Here is an 18830-nt window from a genome sequence, read left to right as displayed (position 1 = left end):
TGTATATAATTTGCTTTACTAATGTAGGAATATGACATTTGTATTACCTATTTTGTGTACAACGAAGTTAAACTTTTATACCACTATACAAAATACATATCCATTTCTCTGTGCAGTATCTATTAAACAGACAATCCAAGCCTGAAAATAATTTTTGACATTTTTTTTTATATAGGATTGAAGCAGAGGATCTCCGGGGCTGAACCCCATTCATTTCAGGTATGTGGACCCCCTGTTTCTGGAGATACTTAACTCTGAATTAGGTGCTGGTAGCAGCTCTCCTCAGCTACCAGGGTACACATAATAGGCGCTGTTCAAAGATCTTGTGTCCTGCGGGCCAATAGGAAGCCGTGACATCATTGGTGCGGCTTCCTATTGCCCCGGGTGGCACGGTACAGTAGCTTTACACATTAAAGCCCTACTTGCTCAGCCGGAGCTGTTAACAGCACCTACTTCTGAGGTAAGTATCTCTGGAAGCAAGGGATTCCCAGACCTGAAATTAATGGGAGTCAGCTCCGGAGACCCCCTACTTGTATTATATAAAGAATTTCAACATTTGCAAAACAATTCGCAGGCTTGGATTGCTTCTTTAAACAAAATGTGTTTCATTTCAGAAATTGACATAAATTTCCCAACATGCAAAATTAGTTCACAGTCTCAGGGGTTGAATAAGAGAAAATGTAAGGTAGATTAGTCATGCTAACGAGGGATCCAGAAGCAGGATTAAACTGAATAATTTACCACTGATATGAAGCAGAATTGAGACCTATAATTCAATATACTCCACCATTAATTCCCCTCGACCATAGATAATGTCCTGGAAAGTAATTAGGCCATATGTGGCTTAAAATGGACATTTATATGTGTCAAAGTTGGTTTGGTGCAAAAGTTAAAATTGTGGGGCGAAAGATTAATTTGCTCTGGTGTTTGGATTTTATGGAAATTCAGATGTCAAAATTACGTATACTTTAAATGCCATATTTTAACCCATAGACTTCCCTAATAACATACTCTACATTATTAGGGCTGGCATGCCAGGGCCTCTTATTACGTACAGTCATGCTATAACTACTTTTCTAGCAGGAGGTTGCGTTCTCAATCGAAGCAGTGTACTCGATCGTAACTGAAGTGGGCCCCCCTCCACTTCCATTCATGTCACCGGGGGAGGTGGGGAGGGGGTTCAGACCACATGATCGCTACCCCAAGTGATTCAGAAATTGTGCCATCATCTTCCTGCATTGGAAGGGTTAAAGGGACATGTGACCTGGCAACTTTCTCTGTAGCATGCAAAATTCAAGCGAATTTTAAGATGACAGCACTTTTTCCTGGGGAATTTCTAATCCATAATGAGCTGCCTATACTTGGGTGAATAATTGTGAATGTTTGTGGCAGTGAACATCCAAAATTAGCCAGTTTCCCAAGCTTGCGCAATCGGTTTCCATTTTTCTACACAATACTCCACCCCCCTCAAAACTCACCAGACTTCATAGTTTACAGTCTAAGATATGTTACTATAATGAAGAATACACATTTTATAAGTATCGTAGAGTAGTAGTTGACAGATAATGATTTGCAAATTGTAATATCGCATCACCGTTATTCATGGTAATTAATATTTTTATATTTATGCAGCATTTTACATGTTATATGTTAGATGTTACATTCACATTTAATTTCTTGGCATTACACACAAGTCAATAAAAACTGGGGGCAGCATCGTCAAGCATCAGTACAGGTTAGCGTACCCGATCCTGCGTTAACTTCCATTCAAGTCAATATGAGTTAACAATGCATCGGTTGTGCCTACATATTCTGGCACTACACGGATCTGCCCTTAAATGCTTAAGAGTAGTAATACTGTAGCAGTAAAATACCTTGAAACCATAGGGACAAGTACACCGATAGAATTCCACCGGGTCACTGTTGCATGTCCCATTGTTCTTGCAGGGATTCGAAAAACATGAGTTGCACTTCGCCACAATATTGATATCTACTGGACCTGTAGAGTGAGAAGGCATATGGTAATTATTAAAGGGAATGTTCAAACAAAATGTAATCTCCATTCATAAATACAGCAGGGACTTACACATGAATATAATTCAGTTTTCATATTAGGTAGAAAATGTCCATCAACTTAGCAACATTGTAAGGAGACAATCACAGCTTACTACAGGAATGTTGTGCAGGTTGTTCTTCCATGGACATTGTTTTATTAGGCTGCGGTCCCATTCAGCACTGTAGCACGCGCGCCAGGCAGGTGGGCCGCGCGTGCACAGCGCTTGACCGCGATCTGAGGTCTGCGGGGAGAGGGAGAGATTGCGATGGGAGGGGGCATGGTGGGGGGTTTGCGGGGGCATGGCCATGACATCACGCGGCTGGTTTGCCCTCATTAGTTGAATCGCCGGTGGGGGTGTGGCCACGCCTCCATCACAAACAGTAAACTCCATTTCAGTGTCTCAGGAAAATCTTGAAGTACGGCGTGGCTGCACCTTCCGCGCGAAGGTGCGTACTGTGCCCAGCCCCATTGAGGGGCGCTGCTTGTACGCACAGCGCAAATGCACTGGGACCGCAGCCTTATTGCTGTATGCATTTGTTTTGTTTTAAACACATCTATTGTAAAAGATGCATTAAGTACTCTTTCCTAAAGAAATGCTTTTAAACATTATTATTATTGTTGGGTAAATATTTGGGCCAGGGACCATAAGCAATGTTAATATACATTCAATATTTAATAACAAACCTGTAATACATTCCAGAACGTTCCTTTCTAATACATGAAAAATGCAAAGTACTCAGCACCCTAATTTTATTTCTACTTTTTTTTCTCTTTTGTTTGCCTTGTCCCCTTCTTTCTCTCTTTTTCCATCCTTTTCCCCTTTCTTTCTTTCCCCTTTCTTTCTTTCTCCCTGCCTTCATTTCTGCCGTGTTTAATTATTTTGTCGTTAGTTATGTTACCCACATTAAATCATTCAGTTGACAACCTATTATCTTCCTTGGAGGAAAACAGTAATTTTTTCCTTTTTTCCTTCACACCTCCCAGCATGTCTTAGTAAATATGACCCTGTATAGCCTATTCGAGGGAATGTGCTGTATAGCGGTCTTCCGGCATGGAAGGTGTATTAAAGCTGCAGTTCAGTCAATATCCTGCATGTGTGTTTTTTTTAATAAATCAGTTCTGTAGTAAGAAAAAATACTTTTAGCATTTTCTGTTTTTAAAAAAACAACTTTGAAAGACCAATTTTCTTGTATTCTATTTTAACAGCCATTTGCTAAGGCACTGCCCCTTCATGTCCTGTCAAAAGCTCTGGCACACCCCTTTGTCAGCACTGCCCTCCCTCTAGCACTTGTCAGTGCAGGAATGCTCATGAATATTCATGAGCTTCCACTGCCAGTTAAGCAGATTATAAACAAATCCCATCTTTTAATATGTCACCAAATTTTGACCTATCAATACATGGAAAACGAATTGACCTGCAGCTATACAGTTCTTTAGCTAATTAGAGATTGCACACATAAAACTATTGAAGTAAAAAAATAAATGTAAAAAAAAAAAAAAGACTGAACTGCAGCTTTAAGTAGTAACAAAAGTATTGTAGTATTGACCATTCGCTTGAACGGCAAAGCTAAGTAAAAGCTCCAGGAGAATCACTGTAGTAAAATGATACTACCGGGTAAACAAATGGCATAAGTACTCTTAGGTCTAATTGCTGAGTCACAAGCCCAAGTTATCAAGGAGGGAGAAAACCAAAGAGACACTAAAGGGGTTTAGAGACCACATCGCCAGGGACTGAGAGAGACCAAATATGTTACTCTTACAACGTAACCTGGTCTGTAAGATCTTACCCTGTGTCCAATGCGGTGTGCGGTGTGGGGCTAGGCTGCCTCCTTACTGACACTGGCTCCCCCTCGATGGGCGCAACGCTGGATCAGCGTGAGGCAAAATCTGGACCAGTACAGCCTAAGTGCGTCACTCCAATCACGGGTAAGTATTCAACAAGAGCAAAAAAGATTGGTGGCACTTCAATCCATTTTGCTCTTGTCACTCACTTCAATGGGCTGTAAGTGGTCTTCCAGCGCAGAATGGGGTCTATTTACTAAAGTCTCCCGACTGCAAAAGTAGGGCAAAACCAGTAAAAAATAAAATGCCAATAGAAAACAATAGGAGTTTTTCCTTTTATAAATCTGGTGCAATTCTTTTGAACAGACCCAGTTCTGCAGCCAGGAGATTTCATTAAATAATAACTTCAAAAAATAATAACTTTTATTTCATATAGCACTTTTCTTCCAATGGGACTCGCAAACGCTTCACAATGACAGTTTAGTGCATGGTACGCAAAACATAGGAATTTTTACAGACACAGTTGCTGCCCAGATGAGGCACATGGAGGTACAGTGATTTATCCAAGGTCACCAGGAGCTGACACCAGGAATTGAACCATGACGCCCCTGCTTCCAACTCAGTGTTGTTGTTTACAGAGTCAGTGACTTTACTCACTGAGCCGATCCTTCTCCCAAAATAACCATATGTGTTTTAGGGAGTAGCATGTAAATATGGCCTAAAATGCTGCTTTACCTAGTTTTGGTAATGGCAAAGGAAAAATAGTAGGATGGATTCGAAAATTAAATTGGCACATGACATAACGTCAGGACTTCCCCATATCAAATAACATTGTGCCCTAATGTTACCCATTAAAGGATGGGTAAAAGATCCATGTGTGTTTTTTTTTTTTTAATAAATGATTTCTGTAGTATTAGGTAATACAACAGGTTTCTTTTTTCAATTCAACTCTTAATGCCATTTTGAATGAGTTTTCATATAATGAGCATCCTTTGATATCTATTGGAGGTTTTAACACACTTCCCCAACAATGCAAGCTTTTTGCAACACTTTCCTATTTGGGATAATTTGTTGCCAATATCCCCATCAGTTTGAGCTGTAAACTGTAACAATCAGCGGCGGATTTCCCAATAGGCCCAGGCAACATTTTGGGGCGGCAAATTTCCCTTCCCTGTCCCCCCAAAATAGACAGAGGCCCCCACGCTCTTCCCCACTGATAGCCGGGGAAGAGCGCATGGCTTCTATCCTGTTCTTACCTTCTGCATTGTGCCGCCCTCTTCCTTCTTCAGGGTTAATGACGCCGCAACGTGCCATGTCAAATTGTCAAATTACGCAGTCACGTTACCATGGCAATGAAATGCAGTGATGTCACGTTGTCATGGCAACGCGATGGCATGTGACGTCGCAGGGTAATTTGACACTGAGGAAGGAGGAGGGCGGCACCAAGGAGGAACGTAGCACAAGGTAAGTGCCTAAGGGCGGTGGTTTTGTATGACCGCCACTAGTAACAATAGATAATGTTACCTTAACAATAGATAATGTTACCTTAGTAATTTAAGAATACATTGTAGCTACTGAGTTATACGGACTGAAGTATTGATTAAAACTGAACGGCAACCAGTTAGGGAACCCTGGGAAGCAGGATCTTTGCTGATCGATTACGGGAGAACTAATCGATCAGCAACGTAGGTTGTTTTCAATAAAGGTTGTAATCAAAGGCTGCATATATTAAAACAAAATAGAAAATATTTATATTTATTTTTAAAGTGCCAGATGGACTGCCTGTTTAAAGCAGCAATACTACTTTCCAACATTTTTTGTCCCTTTGTTTAATTTTATTTTTATATGTAAAGCATGTGACAATGTATAATTCTACATTCTTACCACGCTGGCAATCGTTTGGTGCTCCTGCTATAAATCTGTCAAAATCCTGATTGTGTGCATAACATAATAATCAGCTAAAATGTATCTCTATATTACTAAGGTAACATTATCTATTATAACAGTTTATATAACAGTTTACAGTTCAAACTGCTGGGAACATTTGCAACAAATTATCACAAACAAGTAAGTGTTGCAAAGATCTTGCACTGATTGGGAGGTGGATTAAAACCTGCTATTGAAATCAAAGGATGCTTTAAAACTCATTACAAATGGAGTTGAAAACAAAAACAACAAAAAAACAGTCACTATTAATGATAATACAGAAATTATTAAAAAAAACATAAGATTTCACGTTTTGTCAATCTTTTTCTCTTGGTTTATTTTCTTTCATACTGTATTTACAGAATTGAACTAGTTATTCTGGTATCAGAAACAGATAATAAAATAGTGGATTGTGATATGTATAATTTTCAGTTCAGTCATATGTATTGAAGCTTGAAAAGGTCTCTTCTTCTGTAGGAAGAGATTGTTTGCAGTCCTGAAAATTCTTGAAGAACACCTATCCATTATTTAAATGTTGGCGACACAACAGGTATTACAACCTAAAATAATTATCCTTTGGAGCCTTTTTCTATTACAAAGGTAATGACCACAACATTGGCCTATTTGCCGAGTTCCCAAAACGTACAGCAAGATCTCATAAAACAAAAATGGAAAAGAAAATACGATATTAAAATACTTGGCCTGGATTTCCACCAAGGTAAATTCAATTAATATTTATTTTTAATCATGAACATATGCTTTATAAATACATACACAATAGTTGTAATGTGATCCATGATATATCTGACTATATACAAGATACCCACAAAACTTTTCGTCACATTGTTCAATTAATATAATTGAGCTTAACTATCTATCTAAAATATGGTTCATGGCCAATCTGTGCTTGGCAGGAGGTTGTGCATTATGAATGCTAGTGCCAAAAAGCCAGTCGGTGTTGAATATCAATCCCATTTAACATTGTAACATTTTAGTTTTGAAATGCTCTATATTATTTGCAGTTCAAGAGTGATACACTGCCAAGGTGAAAAGTACTATTTGTTGTAAATGTTCTAATTTCTCAAGTTGCAAATTTAATTGCTGGAACTATTTTCACCAAGATAAAATAACTCTGAGCAAACACATACCTCTATTCATAAAAATGACAACGTGTTCAATACTACCAGTGGTCAAATCAAATAGCACCATTACTATTGGTTAATTTAAAATTGCACTTTATTTTTTTAAATAACATATGAAGGAGGCACTCAGGAGTCAAAAGTTTAAAAAGCTTTCTACTGTATGTATTAACATAATCAGAGCAGGTATATTCATGGTTTACCATTGATGTATATATAAAACCAGAGACAGGACATAAAACACAGACAGAGCTCAGTGCACGTCCAGTGAAACTCATACACGGTACAGTGCCTAAATATATATGTATAAATATCTATTAAATAAAATGGTCTTTTAGTTTAACATTTTGGCCAAATTGTTGTAAGCCCCTGAGCCACTGCACGGCAGACCACATTCTGCAGGGGTCTCTAAGACTAGTATAAATTCTTAATAACCTGTGCAATACCAGGAAGAATGATTTATAATAAATCTGTCAATGGGCCTCATGCAGAGAGCATAGAATTTTAAAATTGGCGAATTTCATAAAAAGTAGCTTTTTTGGAGAGTTTTATTCTCCATATGCAGAAAAGTGCGAATTCTGCTATGTTTAACATGGATGCGTGTGGCGAGTTTAAATTGGCGAGATGCGCGCTTCAGAAACGTGTAAAAACAAATTCGCGCCTTTTTTTCCCCTTTACTATAGGCGGCGAGCGCCATCTTGCCATCTTTTCCTGGCGCGGCAAAAATGCCGTTCGCACCTCTCTGCATTCGGAGAGTTTTAAAAATGGCGAGATGGAGGTTCTCGCCAGCCGCGAGGCGAGTTTTAGCAATAGAAAAAACAAAATGGCGCGTTTTTCGTAACTCGCCATTTTCTGCCGGTTTCTGCGCGAAATTGTACAAAAAATGGCGAATTTCGAAATAACGATGCTCTCTGCATGAGGCCCAATATTAGTTGCAAAGTTCTAAGTCTGATTGAAGATTTTATTAACCTGTACACAGAGGAGTGCTACTTGGCTGATTGGAGGGTGGCAACCTCCTACCTAATTTAAGCTCGCCCCCTCCCACATTTAAATAGTTAAAAGCTCACTCCATAGCATCTCCCACTCTCAGGGGAACTTGCTTGCTTGCAGTATGATTGTGACAAATCAAATACAGAGGGCTTTTCCTGGTAATGTACAGGTTAATAAAAGCTTCAATCAGACTTAGAACTTTGCAACTAATATTGACAGATTTATTATAAATCATTCTTCCTGGTATTGCACAGGTTATTAAGAATTTATACTAGTGTTAGGGTAACAAATACTTTAAAAACAAGGGCTCGTGAGTACTGACTGGTGTGCAATTTCTATTACAAACTGACTTTATTTTTTAAGAAAGAGGGAATAATTTGAGCTATCCTTTCCTCCTTGCTATTTTTACAACAACGCCTAGAATAGATCTTTGAGTTGAATAAATGTAGTACTGTTTTTAACCAGGCACAGTACCACTACCTTGTTTAAGACACTTCAATCACTAAATATAACATATTAGATTTATATGTATTTTTATATACAGTAGCACCATATAAGTAGTCTTCTGCCATATGACATCTTCCATCACTGGAAGGCACCAAACAGTCCACAAACAGCCCATTTAAGCCAGTGGACTGTGGGGTCTTCCAGCACCTTTATGGCAGAAGACTGCTTAGTAAATAGGAGCCATAGGCTTTATATTCAGTTATATTCAGTTACTAGGACCTCTTCTAGCAAATTATTGTGATTCTGAAGAAACAATAATACTTTCTGGATGTGAGTGCATCAAGGATTTCTGTAGCTCTTGAGATAACTGTTTCTGTAATTGTGCAATCAAATTGAAGAGTTTAGTGCACTTCTGGTTCTACTCATACACATATATCCCCGATCACACAAATCAGAGTGTAAAGTAAGAACTTTAGTAAATGTATGAAAGATAACACTAGATACAGAACTCAAGGGCGGGACTGGAACCTTTATGTCATCATGAGCTTTTGTTTGGTTAGTGAGCTACATTTTATTGGAAACACATTATTTTTACCCATGTGCAGAACTACAGTCCCTTAACACACTACCTGTATATGTATTTCCAGCTGGCAACATGAATGTAAACAGATTAAGTAGGTGGCATAATTACATTTTAATTCCTTGAGATATTAATGTGTACAAGATTAAAATGCAAACAGCTACTACACACGTGAGCTAGATCTGTCAGTTTGCATTTTTCATCCTATTAAGTATACACCCTCCAATCAATTTATCTTTCAAAGGATTTCATTGCAAAATGTAAAGTAAGCATGAATTGAACAGCAAACTCAATGGAAACCACAGGCATATTTAATGTAACATAGTCATATAACCAGGGGTAAAGCTATAGCCTGGGCTGTCCGGGCAAAGACCAGGGGCCAACACTCTTGGGGGCCCACTTTCTAGGGTGAACAATGCATATTTGTAGCGGCAGCATGGAGTACGCATGCACAAAAAGCGCTTGCTGCCGCGTGAGCGCGATCGACACTTGCCATCTGCTTGCGCGCATGTGCGCTCTTCACTTGCCAACCGCGCATGCGCACTTGCCAACCAGCAAACACCAATCATGCATGCGCAGTTGGCAAGTTCCAGTCGCACATGTGCAGTCATCACCTGTGACATCAAACAGTATGACTATTTTTTACATTTTCATAAATGCTGAAGCTTATGGTTCACATGCTGCTTTTTACTCAAACATGCAGTCCAAAGCCCACCTTGGCCCATATTTGCTAAGTGGTACTATTCCATTAGATACCTTCTGGCACCAGTTGACAATTTACATCCCATTCAAGCCCATAGGGAGTCCGCCAGTGCTGGAAGCTGTCTTGTGGGATAACACTGCATAGTAAATATGGGCTTATGTGTGCTTTTACTTTACTAAACACTTATTAGAAATTATTCCAACTCTTTGAAAGCAGAAGTACCCCAATCCAATACTACCGAATAAAGATTATAACAATATTCAGTTGCTAGCAGAAGGCTGCAGGTATCACAATATTGCTCAGACAGATGATTAATAGCAACATCAGTGAGGTAATGTAGCATGAGCTGAATGGTTATACCAATGGTTTCCAATTTTTTTTGGGTTAAGGAACCCTATGTAAAATTCTGAGGAACCCCAACCCTCTCTAACAGCGAGTCTGAGATCAGGTGCATTGTAAATTCTTCTGTATTTGGTACAGAATTTGGTACAGAATTTTAAAATGACCTGAAAATTACAGGGAACCCTTTAGGGATGCCTGGGGAACCCATGGTTCCAAGGAACCCTGGTTGAAAAACACATTATATTCATAGTCCTAATCTCCATTTGCATTAAAGTAACAACAGTATCTATTGCAGTTGGGCTCACCTCCTTTATTTCTTATAATTATTATATGGGGCATCATCTTTATAAGATTTATCTAAGGAAAAAATTTGGTGCAATTCTTTTACACTGGTTTTGCTCCAGTTTTGTATCCGGGAGACGTTGAAAAATAGATGTTTTGTATACAACAATTGAAAAAAATTCTTCGGTTTTAGTGTGTTTTTTATCCCGCCTGTAAAAAGTGAATACACTTTCAGCCCTTACATATCATCCGAATGAGAAATAATTAATTCTTTTATAAAAAAAAAATCTTATTAAACAGTAATAAATATATAGTTTTCTTTTTTTTAAGTACTTTATTTCACTTTTGAAGCTTAATAATGAAACTCGCACACACCAGAATGGAGGCTATAAACATGTAGCCATAGCATATTTTTTATTTGATTTATATGCAGTTCATTGTCAGTTTAATTAAAATATTAGTATATTTCTTTGTGCTCTATGAAATAGATTCCTCTTTTAGTGTAATTTTTGAGACATCGGTGGAATGAGAAGCCAGCTACAGCTTCTGTTAAAATAGCTTCTTATGTGTTAATTCCAGAGAGATGCACTTTCCACAGACACACTTTTAATTTCCTGCTTTGGCTTTGGAGTCCGATACCATAAAATATAAATGAAGTAATTGCAATTTATTCTTAGGCAAACAACTAAATGACCTGATATGACAGATGATTTAAGCTGTATGTCAGAAACAGCGGTAGAAAAATGTCTCTACAGTTTATGTGCCAGGTTCTCTTGGACCACTTTCCACTACAAAGATTTCACCTGTGTGTTTTGAATCACAGTATTATAAAAAGCAATTCGTCAATTCTAAAAAGATAGGTTATTACATTTCCACTAGAACATTCACAACTTTTCATGCCTCTGCTCTCACACATAGGACTGTCAAGTCTCGCACATTTGGAGGCAAACTATTTAAGTGGTAAGTAATCTCATTTTTTGCCTCAAATAGTGACTTTATAGCCTCTTTAAAGTAAAGTAGTCATTAAGTATATTTACGAGAGAGAGAGAGACAGAGAGAGAGACAGAGACCCAGAATTTGCCTACATTGCACACTCAGAACGCTCTTGAGCCTGGAAGAGTGGGGTTTAATGGTGACAGTACTTTGCAAAGAATACAAAACATAGAGATCCCGACTGTTGAGCAAACTTTTACTACAGTTTTCCATCCCAGGGTAATCTAAATCCTCATTGATGGCGGGAGTGGTATCGTTTTTTTTGGTTATGGCATTGTTTTAGGTGAATAGCCCAGTTCAAAACACTGTGCCAACTCTTTGTGAACCGGGGCAAGTAACTTTATCCTGCCCAAACATAGTGAAACAACATACTAGTGCACCTTTATGTTAGATGTTGGAATGGCAGCAAGGTTTTGTCTATCCTGGCATAGCAAGCGGTGTGCTATTTGCTTCCATATGTGTCATACCTGTATAGGCATGACATTGGTCAAACCAAAATCACTCTGATAGGGCATAGAACAAGCAGAAAAAAATAGAGGGCGCAAGAAAATGTTAAATATCTTTATATATATATATATATATATATATTCAATCAACAATATTAAAAATCAACTGTGGACTCACACAAAGAGATAGTAAATAAATGAAAAAAAAAACAATAAAAGTATATTGCCTAATAGTACAAGTCTCCGTTCTCCCCTCTCCTGTATGGGTAGTCTGCCAATAGTCCTGTGGCCTAGGGTCAGTGTCCAGGACCCGCTGAACGTCTTCCTGGTCTCTTGGGTTGGAGGTGATGGTCTTCTGCGAGCCGAAAGACCCCTGTTGGTATGCAGCGGTCCTAGCTTAGCAACACAAAGTCCCCCCTTCCTCCGAACTGCATTCCGATTGATGTGGGACACTCACGGAAGTGACATCACTGTCCTGGAAGTATTGCTTGCTCTGCCTGTGTTCCACTTGTGCTATCCGTTCCACTGAGGCTTCAGACCCACCACGGGATACACAGGATACTGGTAACAGGGAGAAGACTTTGGGGAGATCCTATAATGTGTATGCTGCTGAATTCTTATGCGTTTCCCCACCTACTGTGATTTCGTGATCCTTGACGTATCCTGTGTATCCTGTGGTGGGTCTGAAGCCTCAGTGGAACACATAGCTCCAGTGGAACGCAGGCAGAGCAAGCAACACATCCGGGACAGTGACGTCACATTCGGGAGTGTCCCACATCAATCGGAACGCCGGTCGGAAGAAGGGGGGACTTCGTGCAGCTGAGCTGGGACCGCTGCATACTAACAGGGATCCTCGGCACGCAAGCAACCATCAACTCCAACCCAAGAGACCAGGAAGGCATCCAGTGGGTCCTGGACACTGACCCTAGACCACAGGACTATTGGCAGACTACCCATACAGGAGAGGGGAGAACGGAGACTTGTATTATAAGGCAATATACTTTTAATATTTTTTTAATTTATTTACTATCTCTTTGTGTGAGTGCACAGTTGATTTTTAATATTGTTGATTGTTGATTGAATATATATATAAAGATATTTTACATTTTCTTGCGCCCTCTATTTTTTTCTGTTTTTGAGGTTCTATTGAAGAGGATTGGTACCCTAACATTTGAGGCTGCATTGGGTCAATACCCTTCACAACACAAGACTCACTTGAGGATACTATACAGCTACACTTTGTATCCCCTTATTTGTAACATTATCTTCATGTGGATACAACCATTGGGCACATGAAGGGGTGTTATCATTAAACCTATTTGTGTGTTTGATGCAAGTCTTCATCTGTAAGGACACATTTATCAGTGGCTTTTATGCTAAAACTTGGCTGCATTTTGAATTTAGGATATCTTTTCATTGTTTTTCATTTTATGTTTTTTTAAATGTATGGGTTATATTAAATCTATTTAGACTAGTTTGGGCTAGAGTTTTATAGGAATTTACTAGTTATTATCACTAACATCATACATCTATGAGAGTTTAAAATCAACTACAAAGTTCTCAGGGGACCCACGCCTAGCATTTGAGTGCGTGCACACAAGCCCACTTTTTACTCATGTATAGAGCAAGCAGAATGCCACAGCTAAATCAAATATTCATGTGTTGTCTCACTCTGAACACTTCTTATGCACTCTCAAAGCCTATCACATCTTACCTTTGCATTGGAAACGCTGAGTTGGAGTTGTTAGCAGCAGCCTATCGGTCATGTCTTCAGGTCCACTACATCGCGCTATGCCCGGTTCTTTATAGCCAGCTTTTACCCATTCGGATAACCAACGCAAGTTGCAGTCACAGTACAATGGGTTGGTACCAAGAGCACTGAAAACATTCAACAGTAAGCAATTACTTTATCTTTTTACATACTCTGGCCCAAATACATCAAGCAGTGGTAAGGAAAACTGGAGTTATCTCCAAATATTTGTCAATATTTGGTCAGCTTGCATGCTAGTTGACCAAAAATTTACACATGTTTTGGAGATATCACCTCCAGTTTTCCTTACCACTGCTTGATATACTGTATCTGGGCCTCTGTGTTTCACTTAATGTTAATGAGGGAAACTCTCATCAAAGATATGTCATGCTTTTGAAACTATATGACAGACGTACTCCAGGTTACATAATAAGAAAGAGAATTACACTGCAAAATAATAGCTTCCCTTTTAAAAATGACTATTTTGTTATAAGCTAATCTAAAGCAATAAGGAGAATCCTAATGTTAATACATTTTTTATATTTTCTACTTACTGTATTGTATAGGTGATAGTAATGTTTCCTAATATCTCCAGAACAGAAAGTGCAATGGTAATGCAAATGTATATGTAATTAAACAGTAACATTTGCACAGAGTAGCAGAAAAAGCTGCTCAATTTTTAATCACTTAGATAAGAAATTGAAACAGCACAAAACAAGTAGCACACAATTGTGTTTTTGCATCTATCTATCTATCTATCTATCTATCTATCTATCTATATATATATATATATATATATATATGAAAAAATCATCTCAGTTGGCACACTGTAAACATAGATAAGATGCTGATGCTTGCCCCATATGCACATGTAAAAAGTAGAATTTACCAGATTGGAGTCCGGAAAAAACGAGACAGCACACAGTCTTAGTAGTTCCAATGCAGATGTAATGAATGTAACATGGCACCACCTCCAACGTTTCGGTACACTCAACGTGACCTTCCTCAGGGACGTCTACTTTTTATATATATATATATATATATATATATATATATATATATATATAGCAAATGGAAATATTACTGTATGCTCATTTGCATGTCTTAGACAGGTCTGCAACCCCGCCTTCCACCATTATCACCCAGCACACAGCACTTCCACTGCAGCAAGGGATTCTGGGAAATGACATGCAAATGGCCACACAGTGTCACCTTTTGCTTCAAAACCATTTTTAACATGGTTCCCTATAGGCTTAAGCTTGCTGCATGGTCACAGCTTTGAGCACAGCCAGGGTTAAGATGCACAGCCAGAAAACCCACCCACAGACAGCCGTTTCAACCTTAATGGGTCTCATCAGTGTGGGGTTGGTTAACTGGCTATGCAATGAAGCAATGAGGATGGGGTTTACCATACTTAGTTAAGTTATGGTGGGTAAAAAAAAGTGACAAAAACCCTCCACAGCAAAGCATATAGCAAATGGAAATATTACTGTATGCTCATTTGCATGTCTTAGACAGGTCTGCAACCCCGCCTTCCACCATTATCACCCAGCACACAGCACTTCCACTGCAGCAAGGGATTCTGGGAAATGACATGCAAATGGCCACACAGTGTCACCTTTTGCTTCAAAACCATTTTTAACATGGTTCCCTATAGGCTTAAGCTTGCTTCATGGTCACAGCTTTGAGCACAGCCAGGGTTAAGATGCATAGCCAGAAAACCCACCCACCCTGGCTGTGCTCAAAGCTTTGACCATGCAGCTCGATTAAACCGGTGCTCGGCTGATGTGTGAGAAAATACTTGGCCACCTGTGCCTAGTGAAGGGAAAATACTCCATTGCTGGAATCTGCCATGGAAAAGAGAGTTAACCACATGGCACTAAGGGAGTAAGGAAACCGCACAGGCAGCAAACGTAAATACAACATAAATACAACTCAACATTTCCCATGCATTTGTGTTGCATAACATGACACAACGCATATACACACTGACTGTCCTGGATAATCTTCAATTAACTGAGTCAGATGTCTTAGTGTACATTGTAGTAATAGTAAGTAGGGAACAGTCACATTGCTGATTGAATTATAATCCAAATATAACTTTAGTTACACACACTTGCATCCAACAGAACTGCAAATAATAACATTTATACTTGTACATTCATATTTGGCTAATTTCAGCAACTCATAAAGATAAGGCATACTTACAGATGTGATAGTGAGATGAGGTCATTGAAGGAGCCTTCTGGAACAGTTGAAATATCATTGCCATGAAGGGTACTAAGGATATAAAAGGAATGCTTTAGTTCCAATCTACTGTCATAAAACCTTAGCAATACATTCCATTACAAGACCATATAAGATATAAGATTGAAATAACATACAACGGGTGTTTTTGTTTCACTGGAAGTCCTTCGAATTCTAGTAATTATCCAAGCTAGCCTTTAACACACAGATAAGAGAACAGTCATTTTCCTGCAATTCATTTTCTTCACAATGAGGTTACGTGGTTGTAAGTAAAGGAGGACTCTAACTGTAAGATTTCGACTGTTCGGTGTATATAGCCATACTCCATATTATTTTCCTTAGCAGTGTGATGTGTTCCCAGGAAATAAATTGCTTCTTTATACTACAGAGTTGTAAATACTTCTGTAACCATATTTATTTTCATTGTCCATCTGGCACTGAAGAGTTATTCAGTTTTAAGAAAATACAAGGACATATGAAAGCTCAGTGCTATCTCTGTCCTCCTGATATTACACCACGTGCAGTATGACTCTGGAGTAATTAAATCACCCGTGTCATATCATCATGTACTGCATATATGAAACTACATATGGCTATGACATATTATTATGGCATATGGCTATGGTACTACAACACTTGGTGCTAATTAAGAGTCTGAAGCTTGGAAGTCGGGTCAGGCCATCTGCACCTTGGTATCTATGGCCTACCATTCCTTTTGTTCTGTGTTTTAGATAGCCACACAAAGTGCTTCATACTTCTGAGATTATATAAAAGTGGCCGAGTAGGTGGCAGTGTTGTTTTAAATCAGATTTAAAATAGATTTCCTAAACATTTGCAGATACATTTGCACATACAGTATGTGTGTTCCACAACCCCAAAAAACGTTGAAATTGTTTTGCTGATGCTCTCATTTTCCAACTCCCTCGAGAACACAGATAATGAATAAGTGACAACAACAGATTGCATGCTGTCACTCTGAAGCATTTTTCTCCTCTCTAGAGAATTGATTTTTAATAACAGTATAGATGACGTGTGGCGTGAGTTGTAGCTGACACCACACTCTCTTGGACCATTGTAAATCAAATCATTCTGGTGCTTTTCAAATTTATAGAGGAGAGACTGATTCTTCCCGGAGCTTGGTTTCACTAATGTTCTGTAGCAGAAACAGACAAGGTCTAGGGCTCTCTACATTCAAGGCTGAGGGCAAGTTCTCAGATTAGATAAAGTATGTCTGCTCAAACTCAAGAGACAGCAGTAATGTGCCATAAATATAATGTGCATTCAGGTCATGGAGCTCTTATTTGCCTCTGACCTCTCAGTCTCCATTTAAATGTGACTTGGTGAACCTTAAGTCGTTTTCACCCCAAAGCACAAAAACCTTTTCTGACACCACAATAAAAGAGCATTAGCAACATTTTTTAAAAGGAAATAAAAAAGCAAGCTGTCACCAAAGATCTATAATCAAATACCGTAATATTGGGCAAATGAAATGAAGAATGAAAATGCACATTACAGATATTTAATATTAATCCCTCTGTGTCCACCTAAAACACAGGATTGGTAACATTGAAATGCAGAGGAAAAAGTATTATACTCTATATTATACTCTATATAAACATTTCAAGTAGTGTTACAAAAAAAAATATATATATATATAACAAAGGGATATCCACACCACAAATAAGCAAAATATTTTATTTTATTGGCCCAAGATTTAGGCTACCCTCTGGAGCCTTTAGCTAGAGAGCCTATCTCCAGTGGGTAGCCGAAAACGGGCCAATAAAAGACATTTTCTTTTGCATATTTGTGTTGTGCCTATTCCTTTGTTATTTTTGTACTGTACCTTATTGTTACTCTGATAGCAGCACCCTCACATACATACACATTTATATTATAATATTTTTAGAAAAAGCAAAAGGGTATACTTTAATAGTTTATAGTGCAAAAGGCCTAAACATGCCATTGTAAGTTTCTTAAAAGAAGCACGTTATTATTGAATATGATAAAGGTTCCAATATAGTCTTCAAATGCTACTCCTGACATTTTCATTAAGGTTAATTCCAAAGCGTGTGGTTAATATGAAGACACAAAAAGAAATGATTTAAAATTACTTATACTTGTCTTTTTTTTTCAAATGCAGCCATTATCTACATTTAAACCCATTAAATATAACATTACCACTACTTGAATTTGTTCCAAGTAGGGACTGTTCCTTTACATAGACAAAATACTGTACAATCCAAAATGTAGAATTTCTCTACATTTAGATCAAAATCTTATGCTGTATTTGTTTTACTTAATCTAATTAATCTTGGATCTAACCACACGTACAGTTCAACAAATTGTATAATCCTATTGCTGGAACATGAAGCTAACTAGAAGCCATCTGCTCATTAAGGAGCCTGCTGTCATCTAAATATCTCAATAACTTGGAACTCCGACAAATTGAGCAAGCGATACTTACAGCACTCGGAGAGACTTCAGGCCATTAAACGCATGCACCGGAATACACCTCAGACGGTTGTAGCTCAATATCCTACAAGAATCATCAGGATAAGTTTTCAAGGTTATGTTTTACGTTTAGTTTATGAAATGAGAATTCTAATGAGATAATTAAGTATACCATCAAGCAGCTACAGATAACCCAGCAAGCAATGATCCATGCATTTTGTCTCTAGAAGTTCTTAACAAAGGGACTTCCTATTCACTAGCAATGCCAATGTGAAAGTTGAAGGCATTAAATGGTTAGGGTTGCCATTTTTATGTAAACTTGAAGAATGCATGTGAACAATCATACAGTATTAGATGAAAGACAAAAAGGTTGTCTTTTTAATTGCGGGTTATGCACTTATATTTAGCATTGCAAAACCTGATGACAGCTCCTTTTGTCACCTGGCAAGTTATTTTAATGCAATAAAATAATCCACTGAATAATATATAGATGGAACAGTCTGAAAGCACACAGCGGGTTATGTTGGCAAATGCACTAGATTCATTTAAGAATTTCTTGGGATGAGAGAAAGAGGAAGAGAAATACAGACCAGTTATATCTGGGAAATATTCAAACTCTGCAAATAAAACATTTAAAAAATGTAAACATTTTTATATGCATATTTCCCATGTATGTCCCGTATGTTTCCATGTATC

The 18830-nt window shown here is 38.2% G+C and overlaps 1 protein-coding gene across 1 annotated transcript in view; it reads right to left on the bottom strand.

Moving 5' to 3' along the window:
* SLIT3 (slit guidance ligand 3) overlaps nucleotides 1-18830 on the bottom strand; it is a 765483-nt gene that overhangs the window by 59398 nt on the left and 687255 nt on the right. Inside the window, exons 23-26 of the mRNA XM_075601882.1 lie at nucleotides 18148-18219; nucleotides 15645-15716; nucleotides 13401-13564; nucleotides 1875-1999 (exon numbers count right to left, since the gene is read on the bottom strand). Of these exons, the coding sequence (XP_075457997.1) occupies nucleotides 1875-1999; nucleotides 13401-13564; nucleotides 15645-15716; nucleotides 18148-18219 (433 nt within the window). The remainder of the gene's footprint in view (nucleotides 1-1874; nucleotides 2000-13400; nucleotides 13565-15644; nucleotides 15717-18147; nucleotides 18220-18830) is intronic.

Source organism: Ascaphus truei, chromosome 5, assembly GCF_040206685.1.
Source record: "Ascaphus truei isolate aAscTru1 chromosome 5, aAscTru1.hap1, whole genome shotgun sequence".
In the NCBI taxonomy this organism is placed as follows: Eukaryota; Metazoa; Chordata; class Amphibia; order Anura; family Ascaphidae; genus Ascaphus; species Ascaphus truei.
Note: the sequence above shows the minus strand (reverse complement) of the source record. Positions and strands in the feature narration are given on the sequence as shown.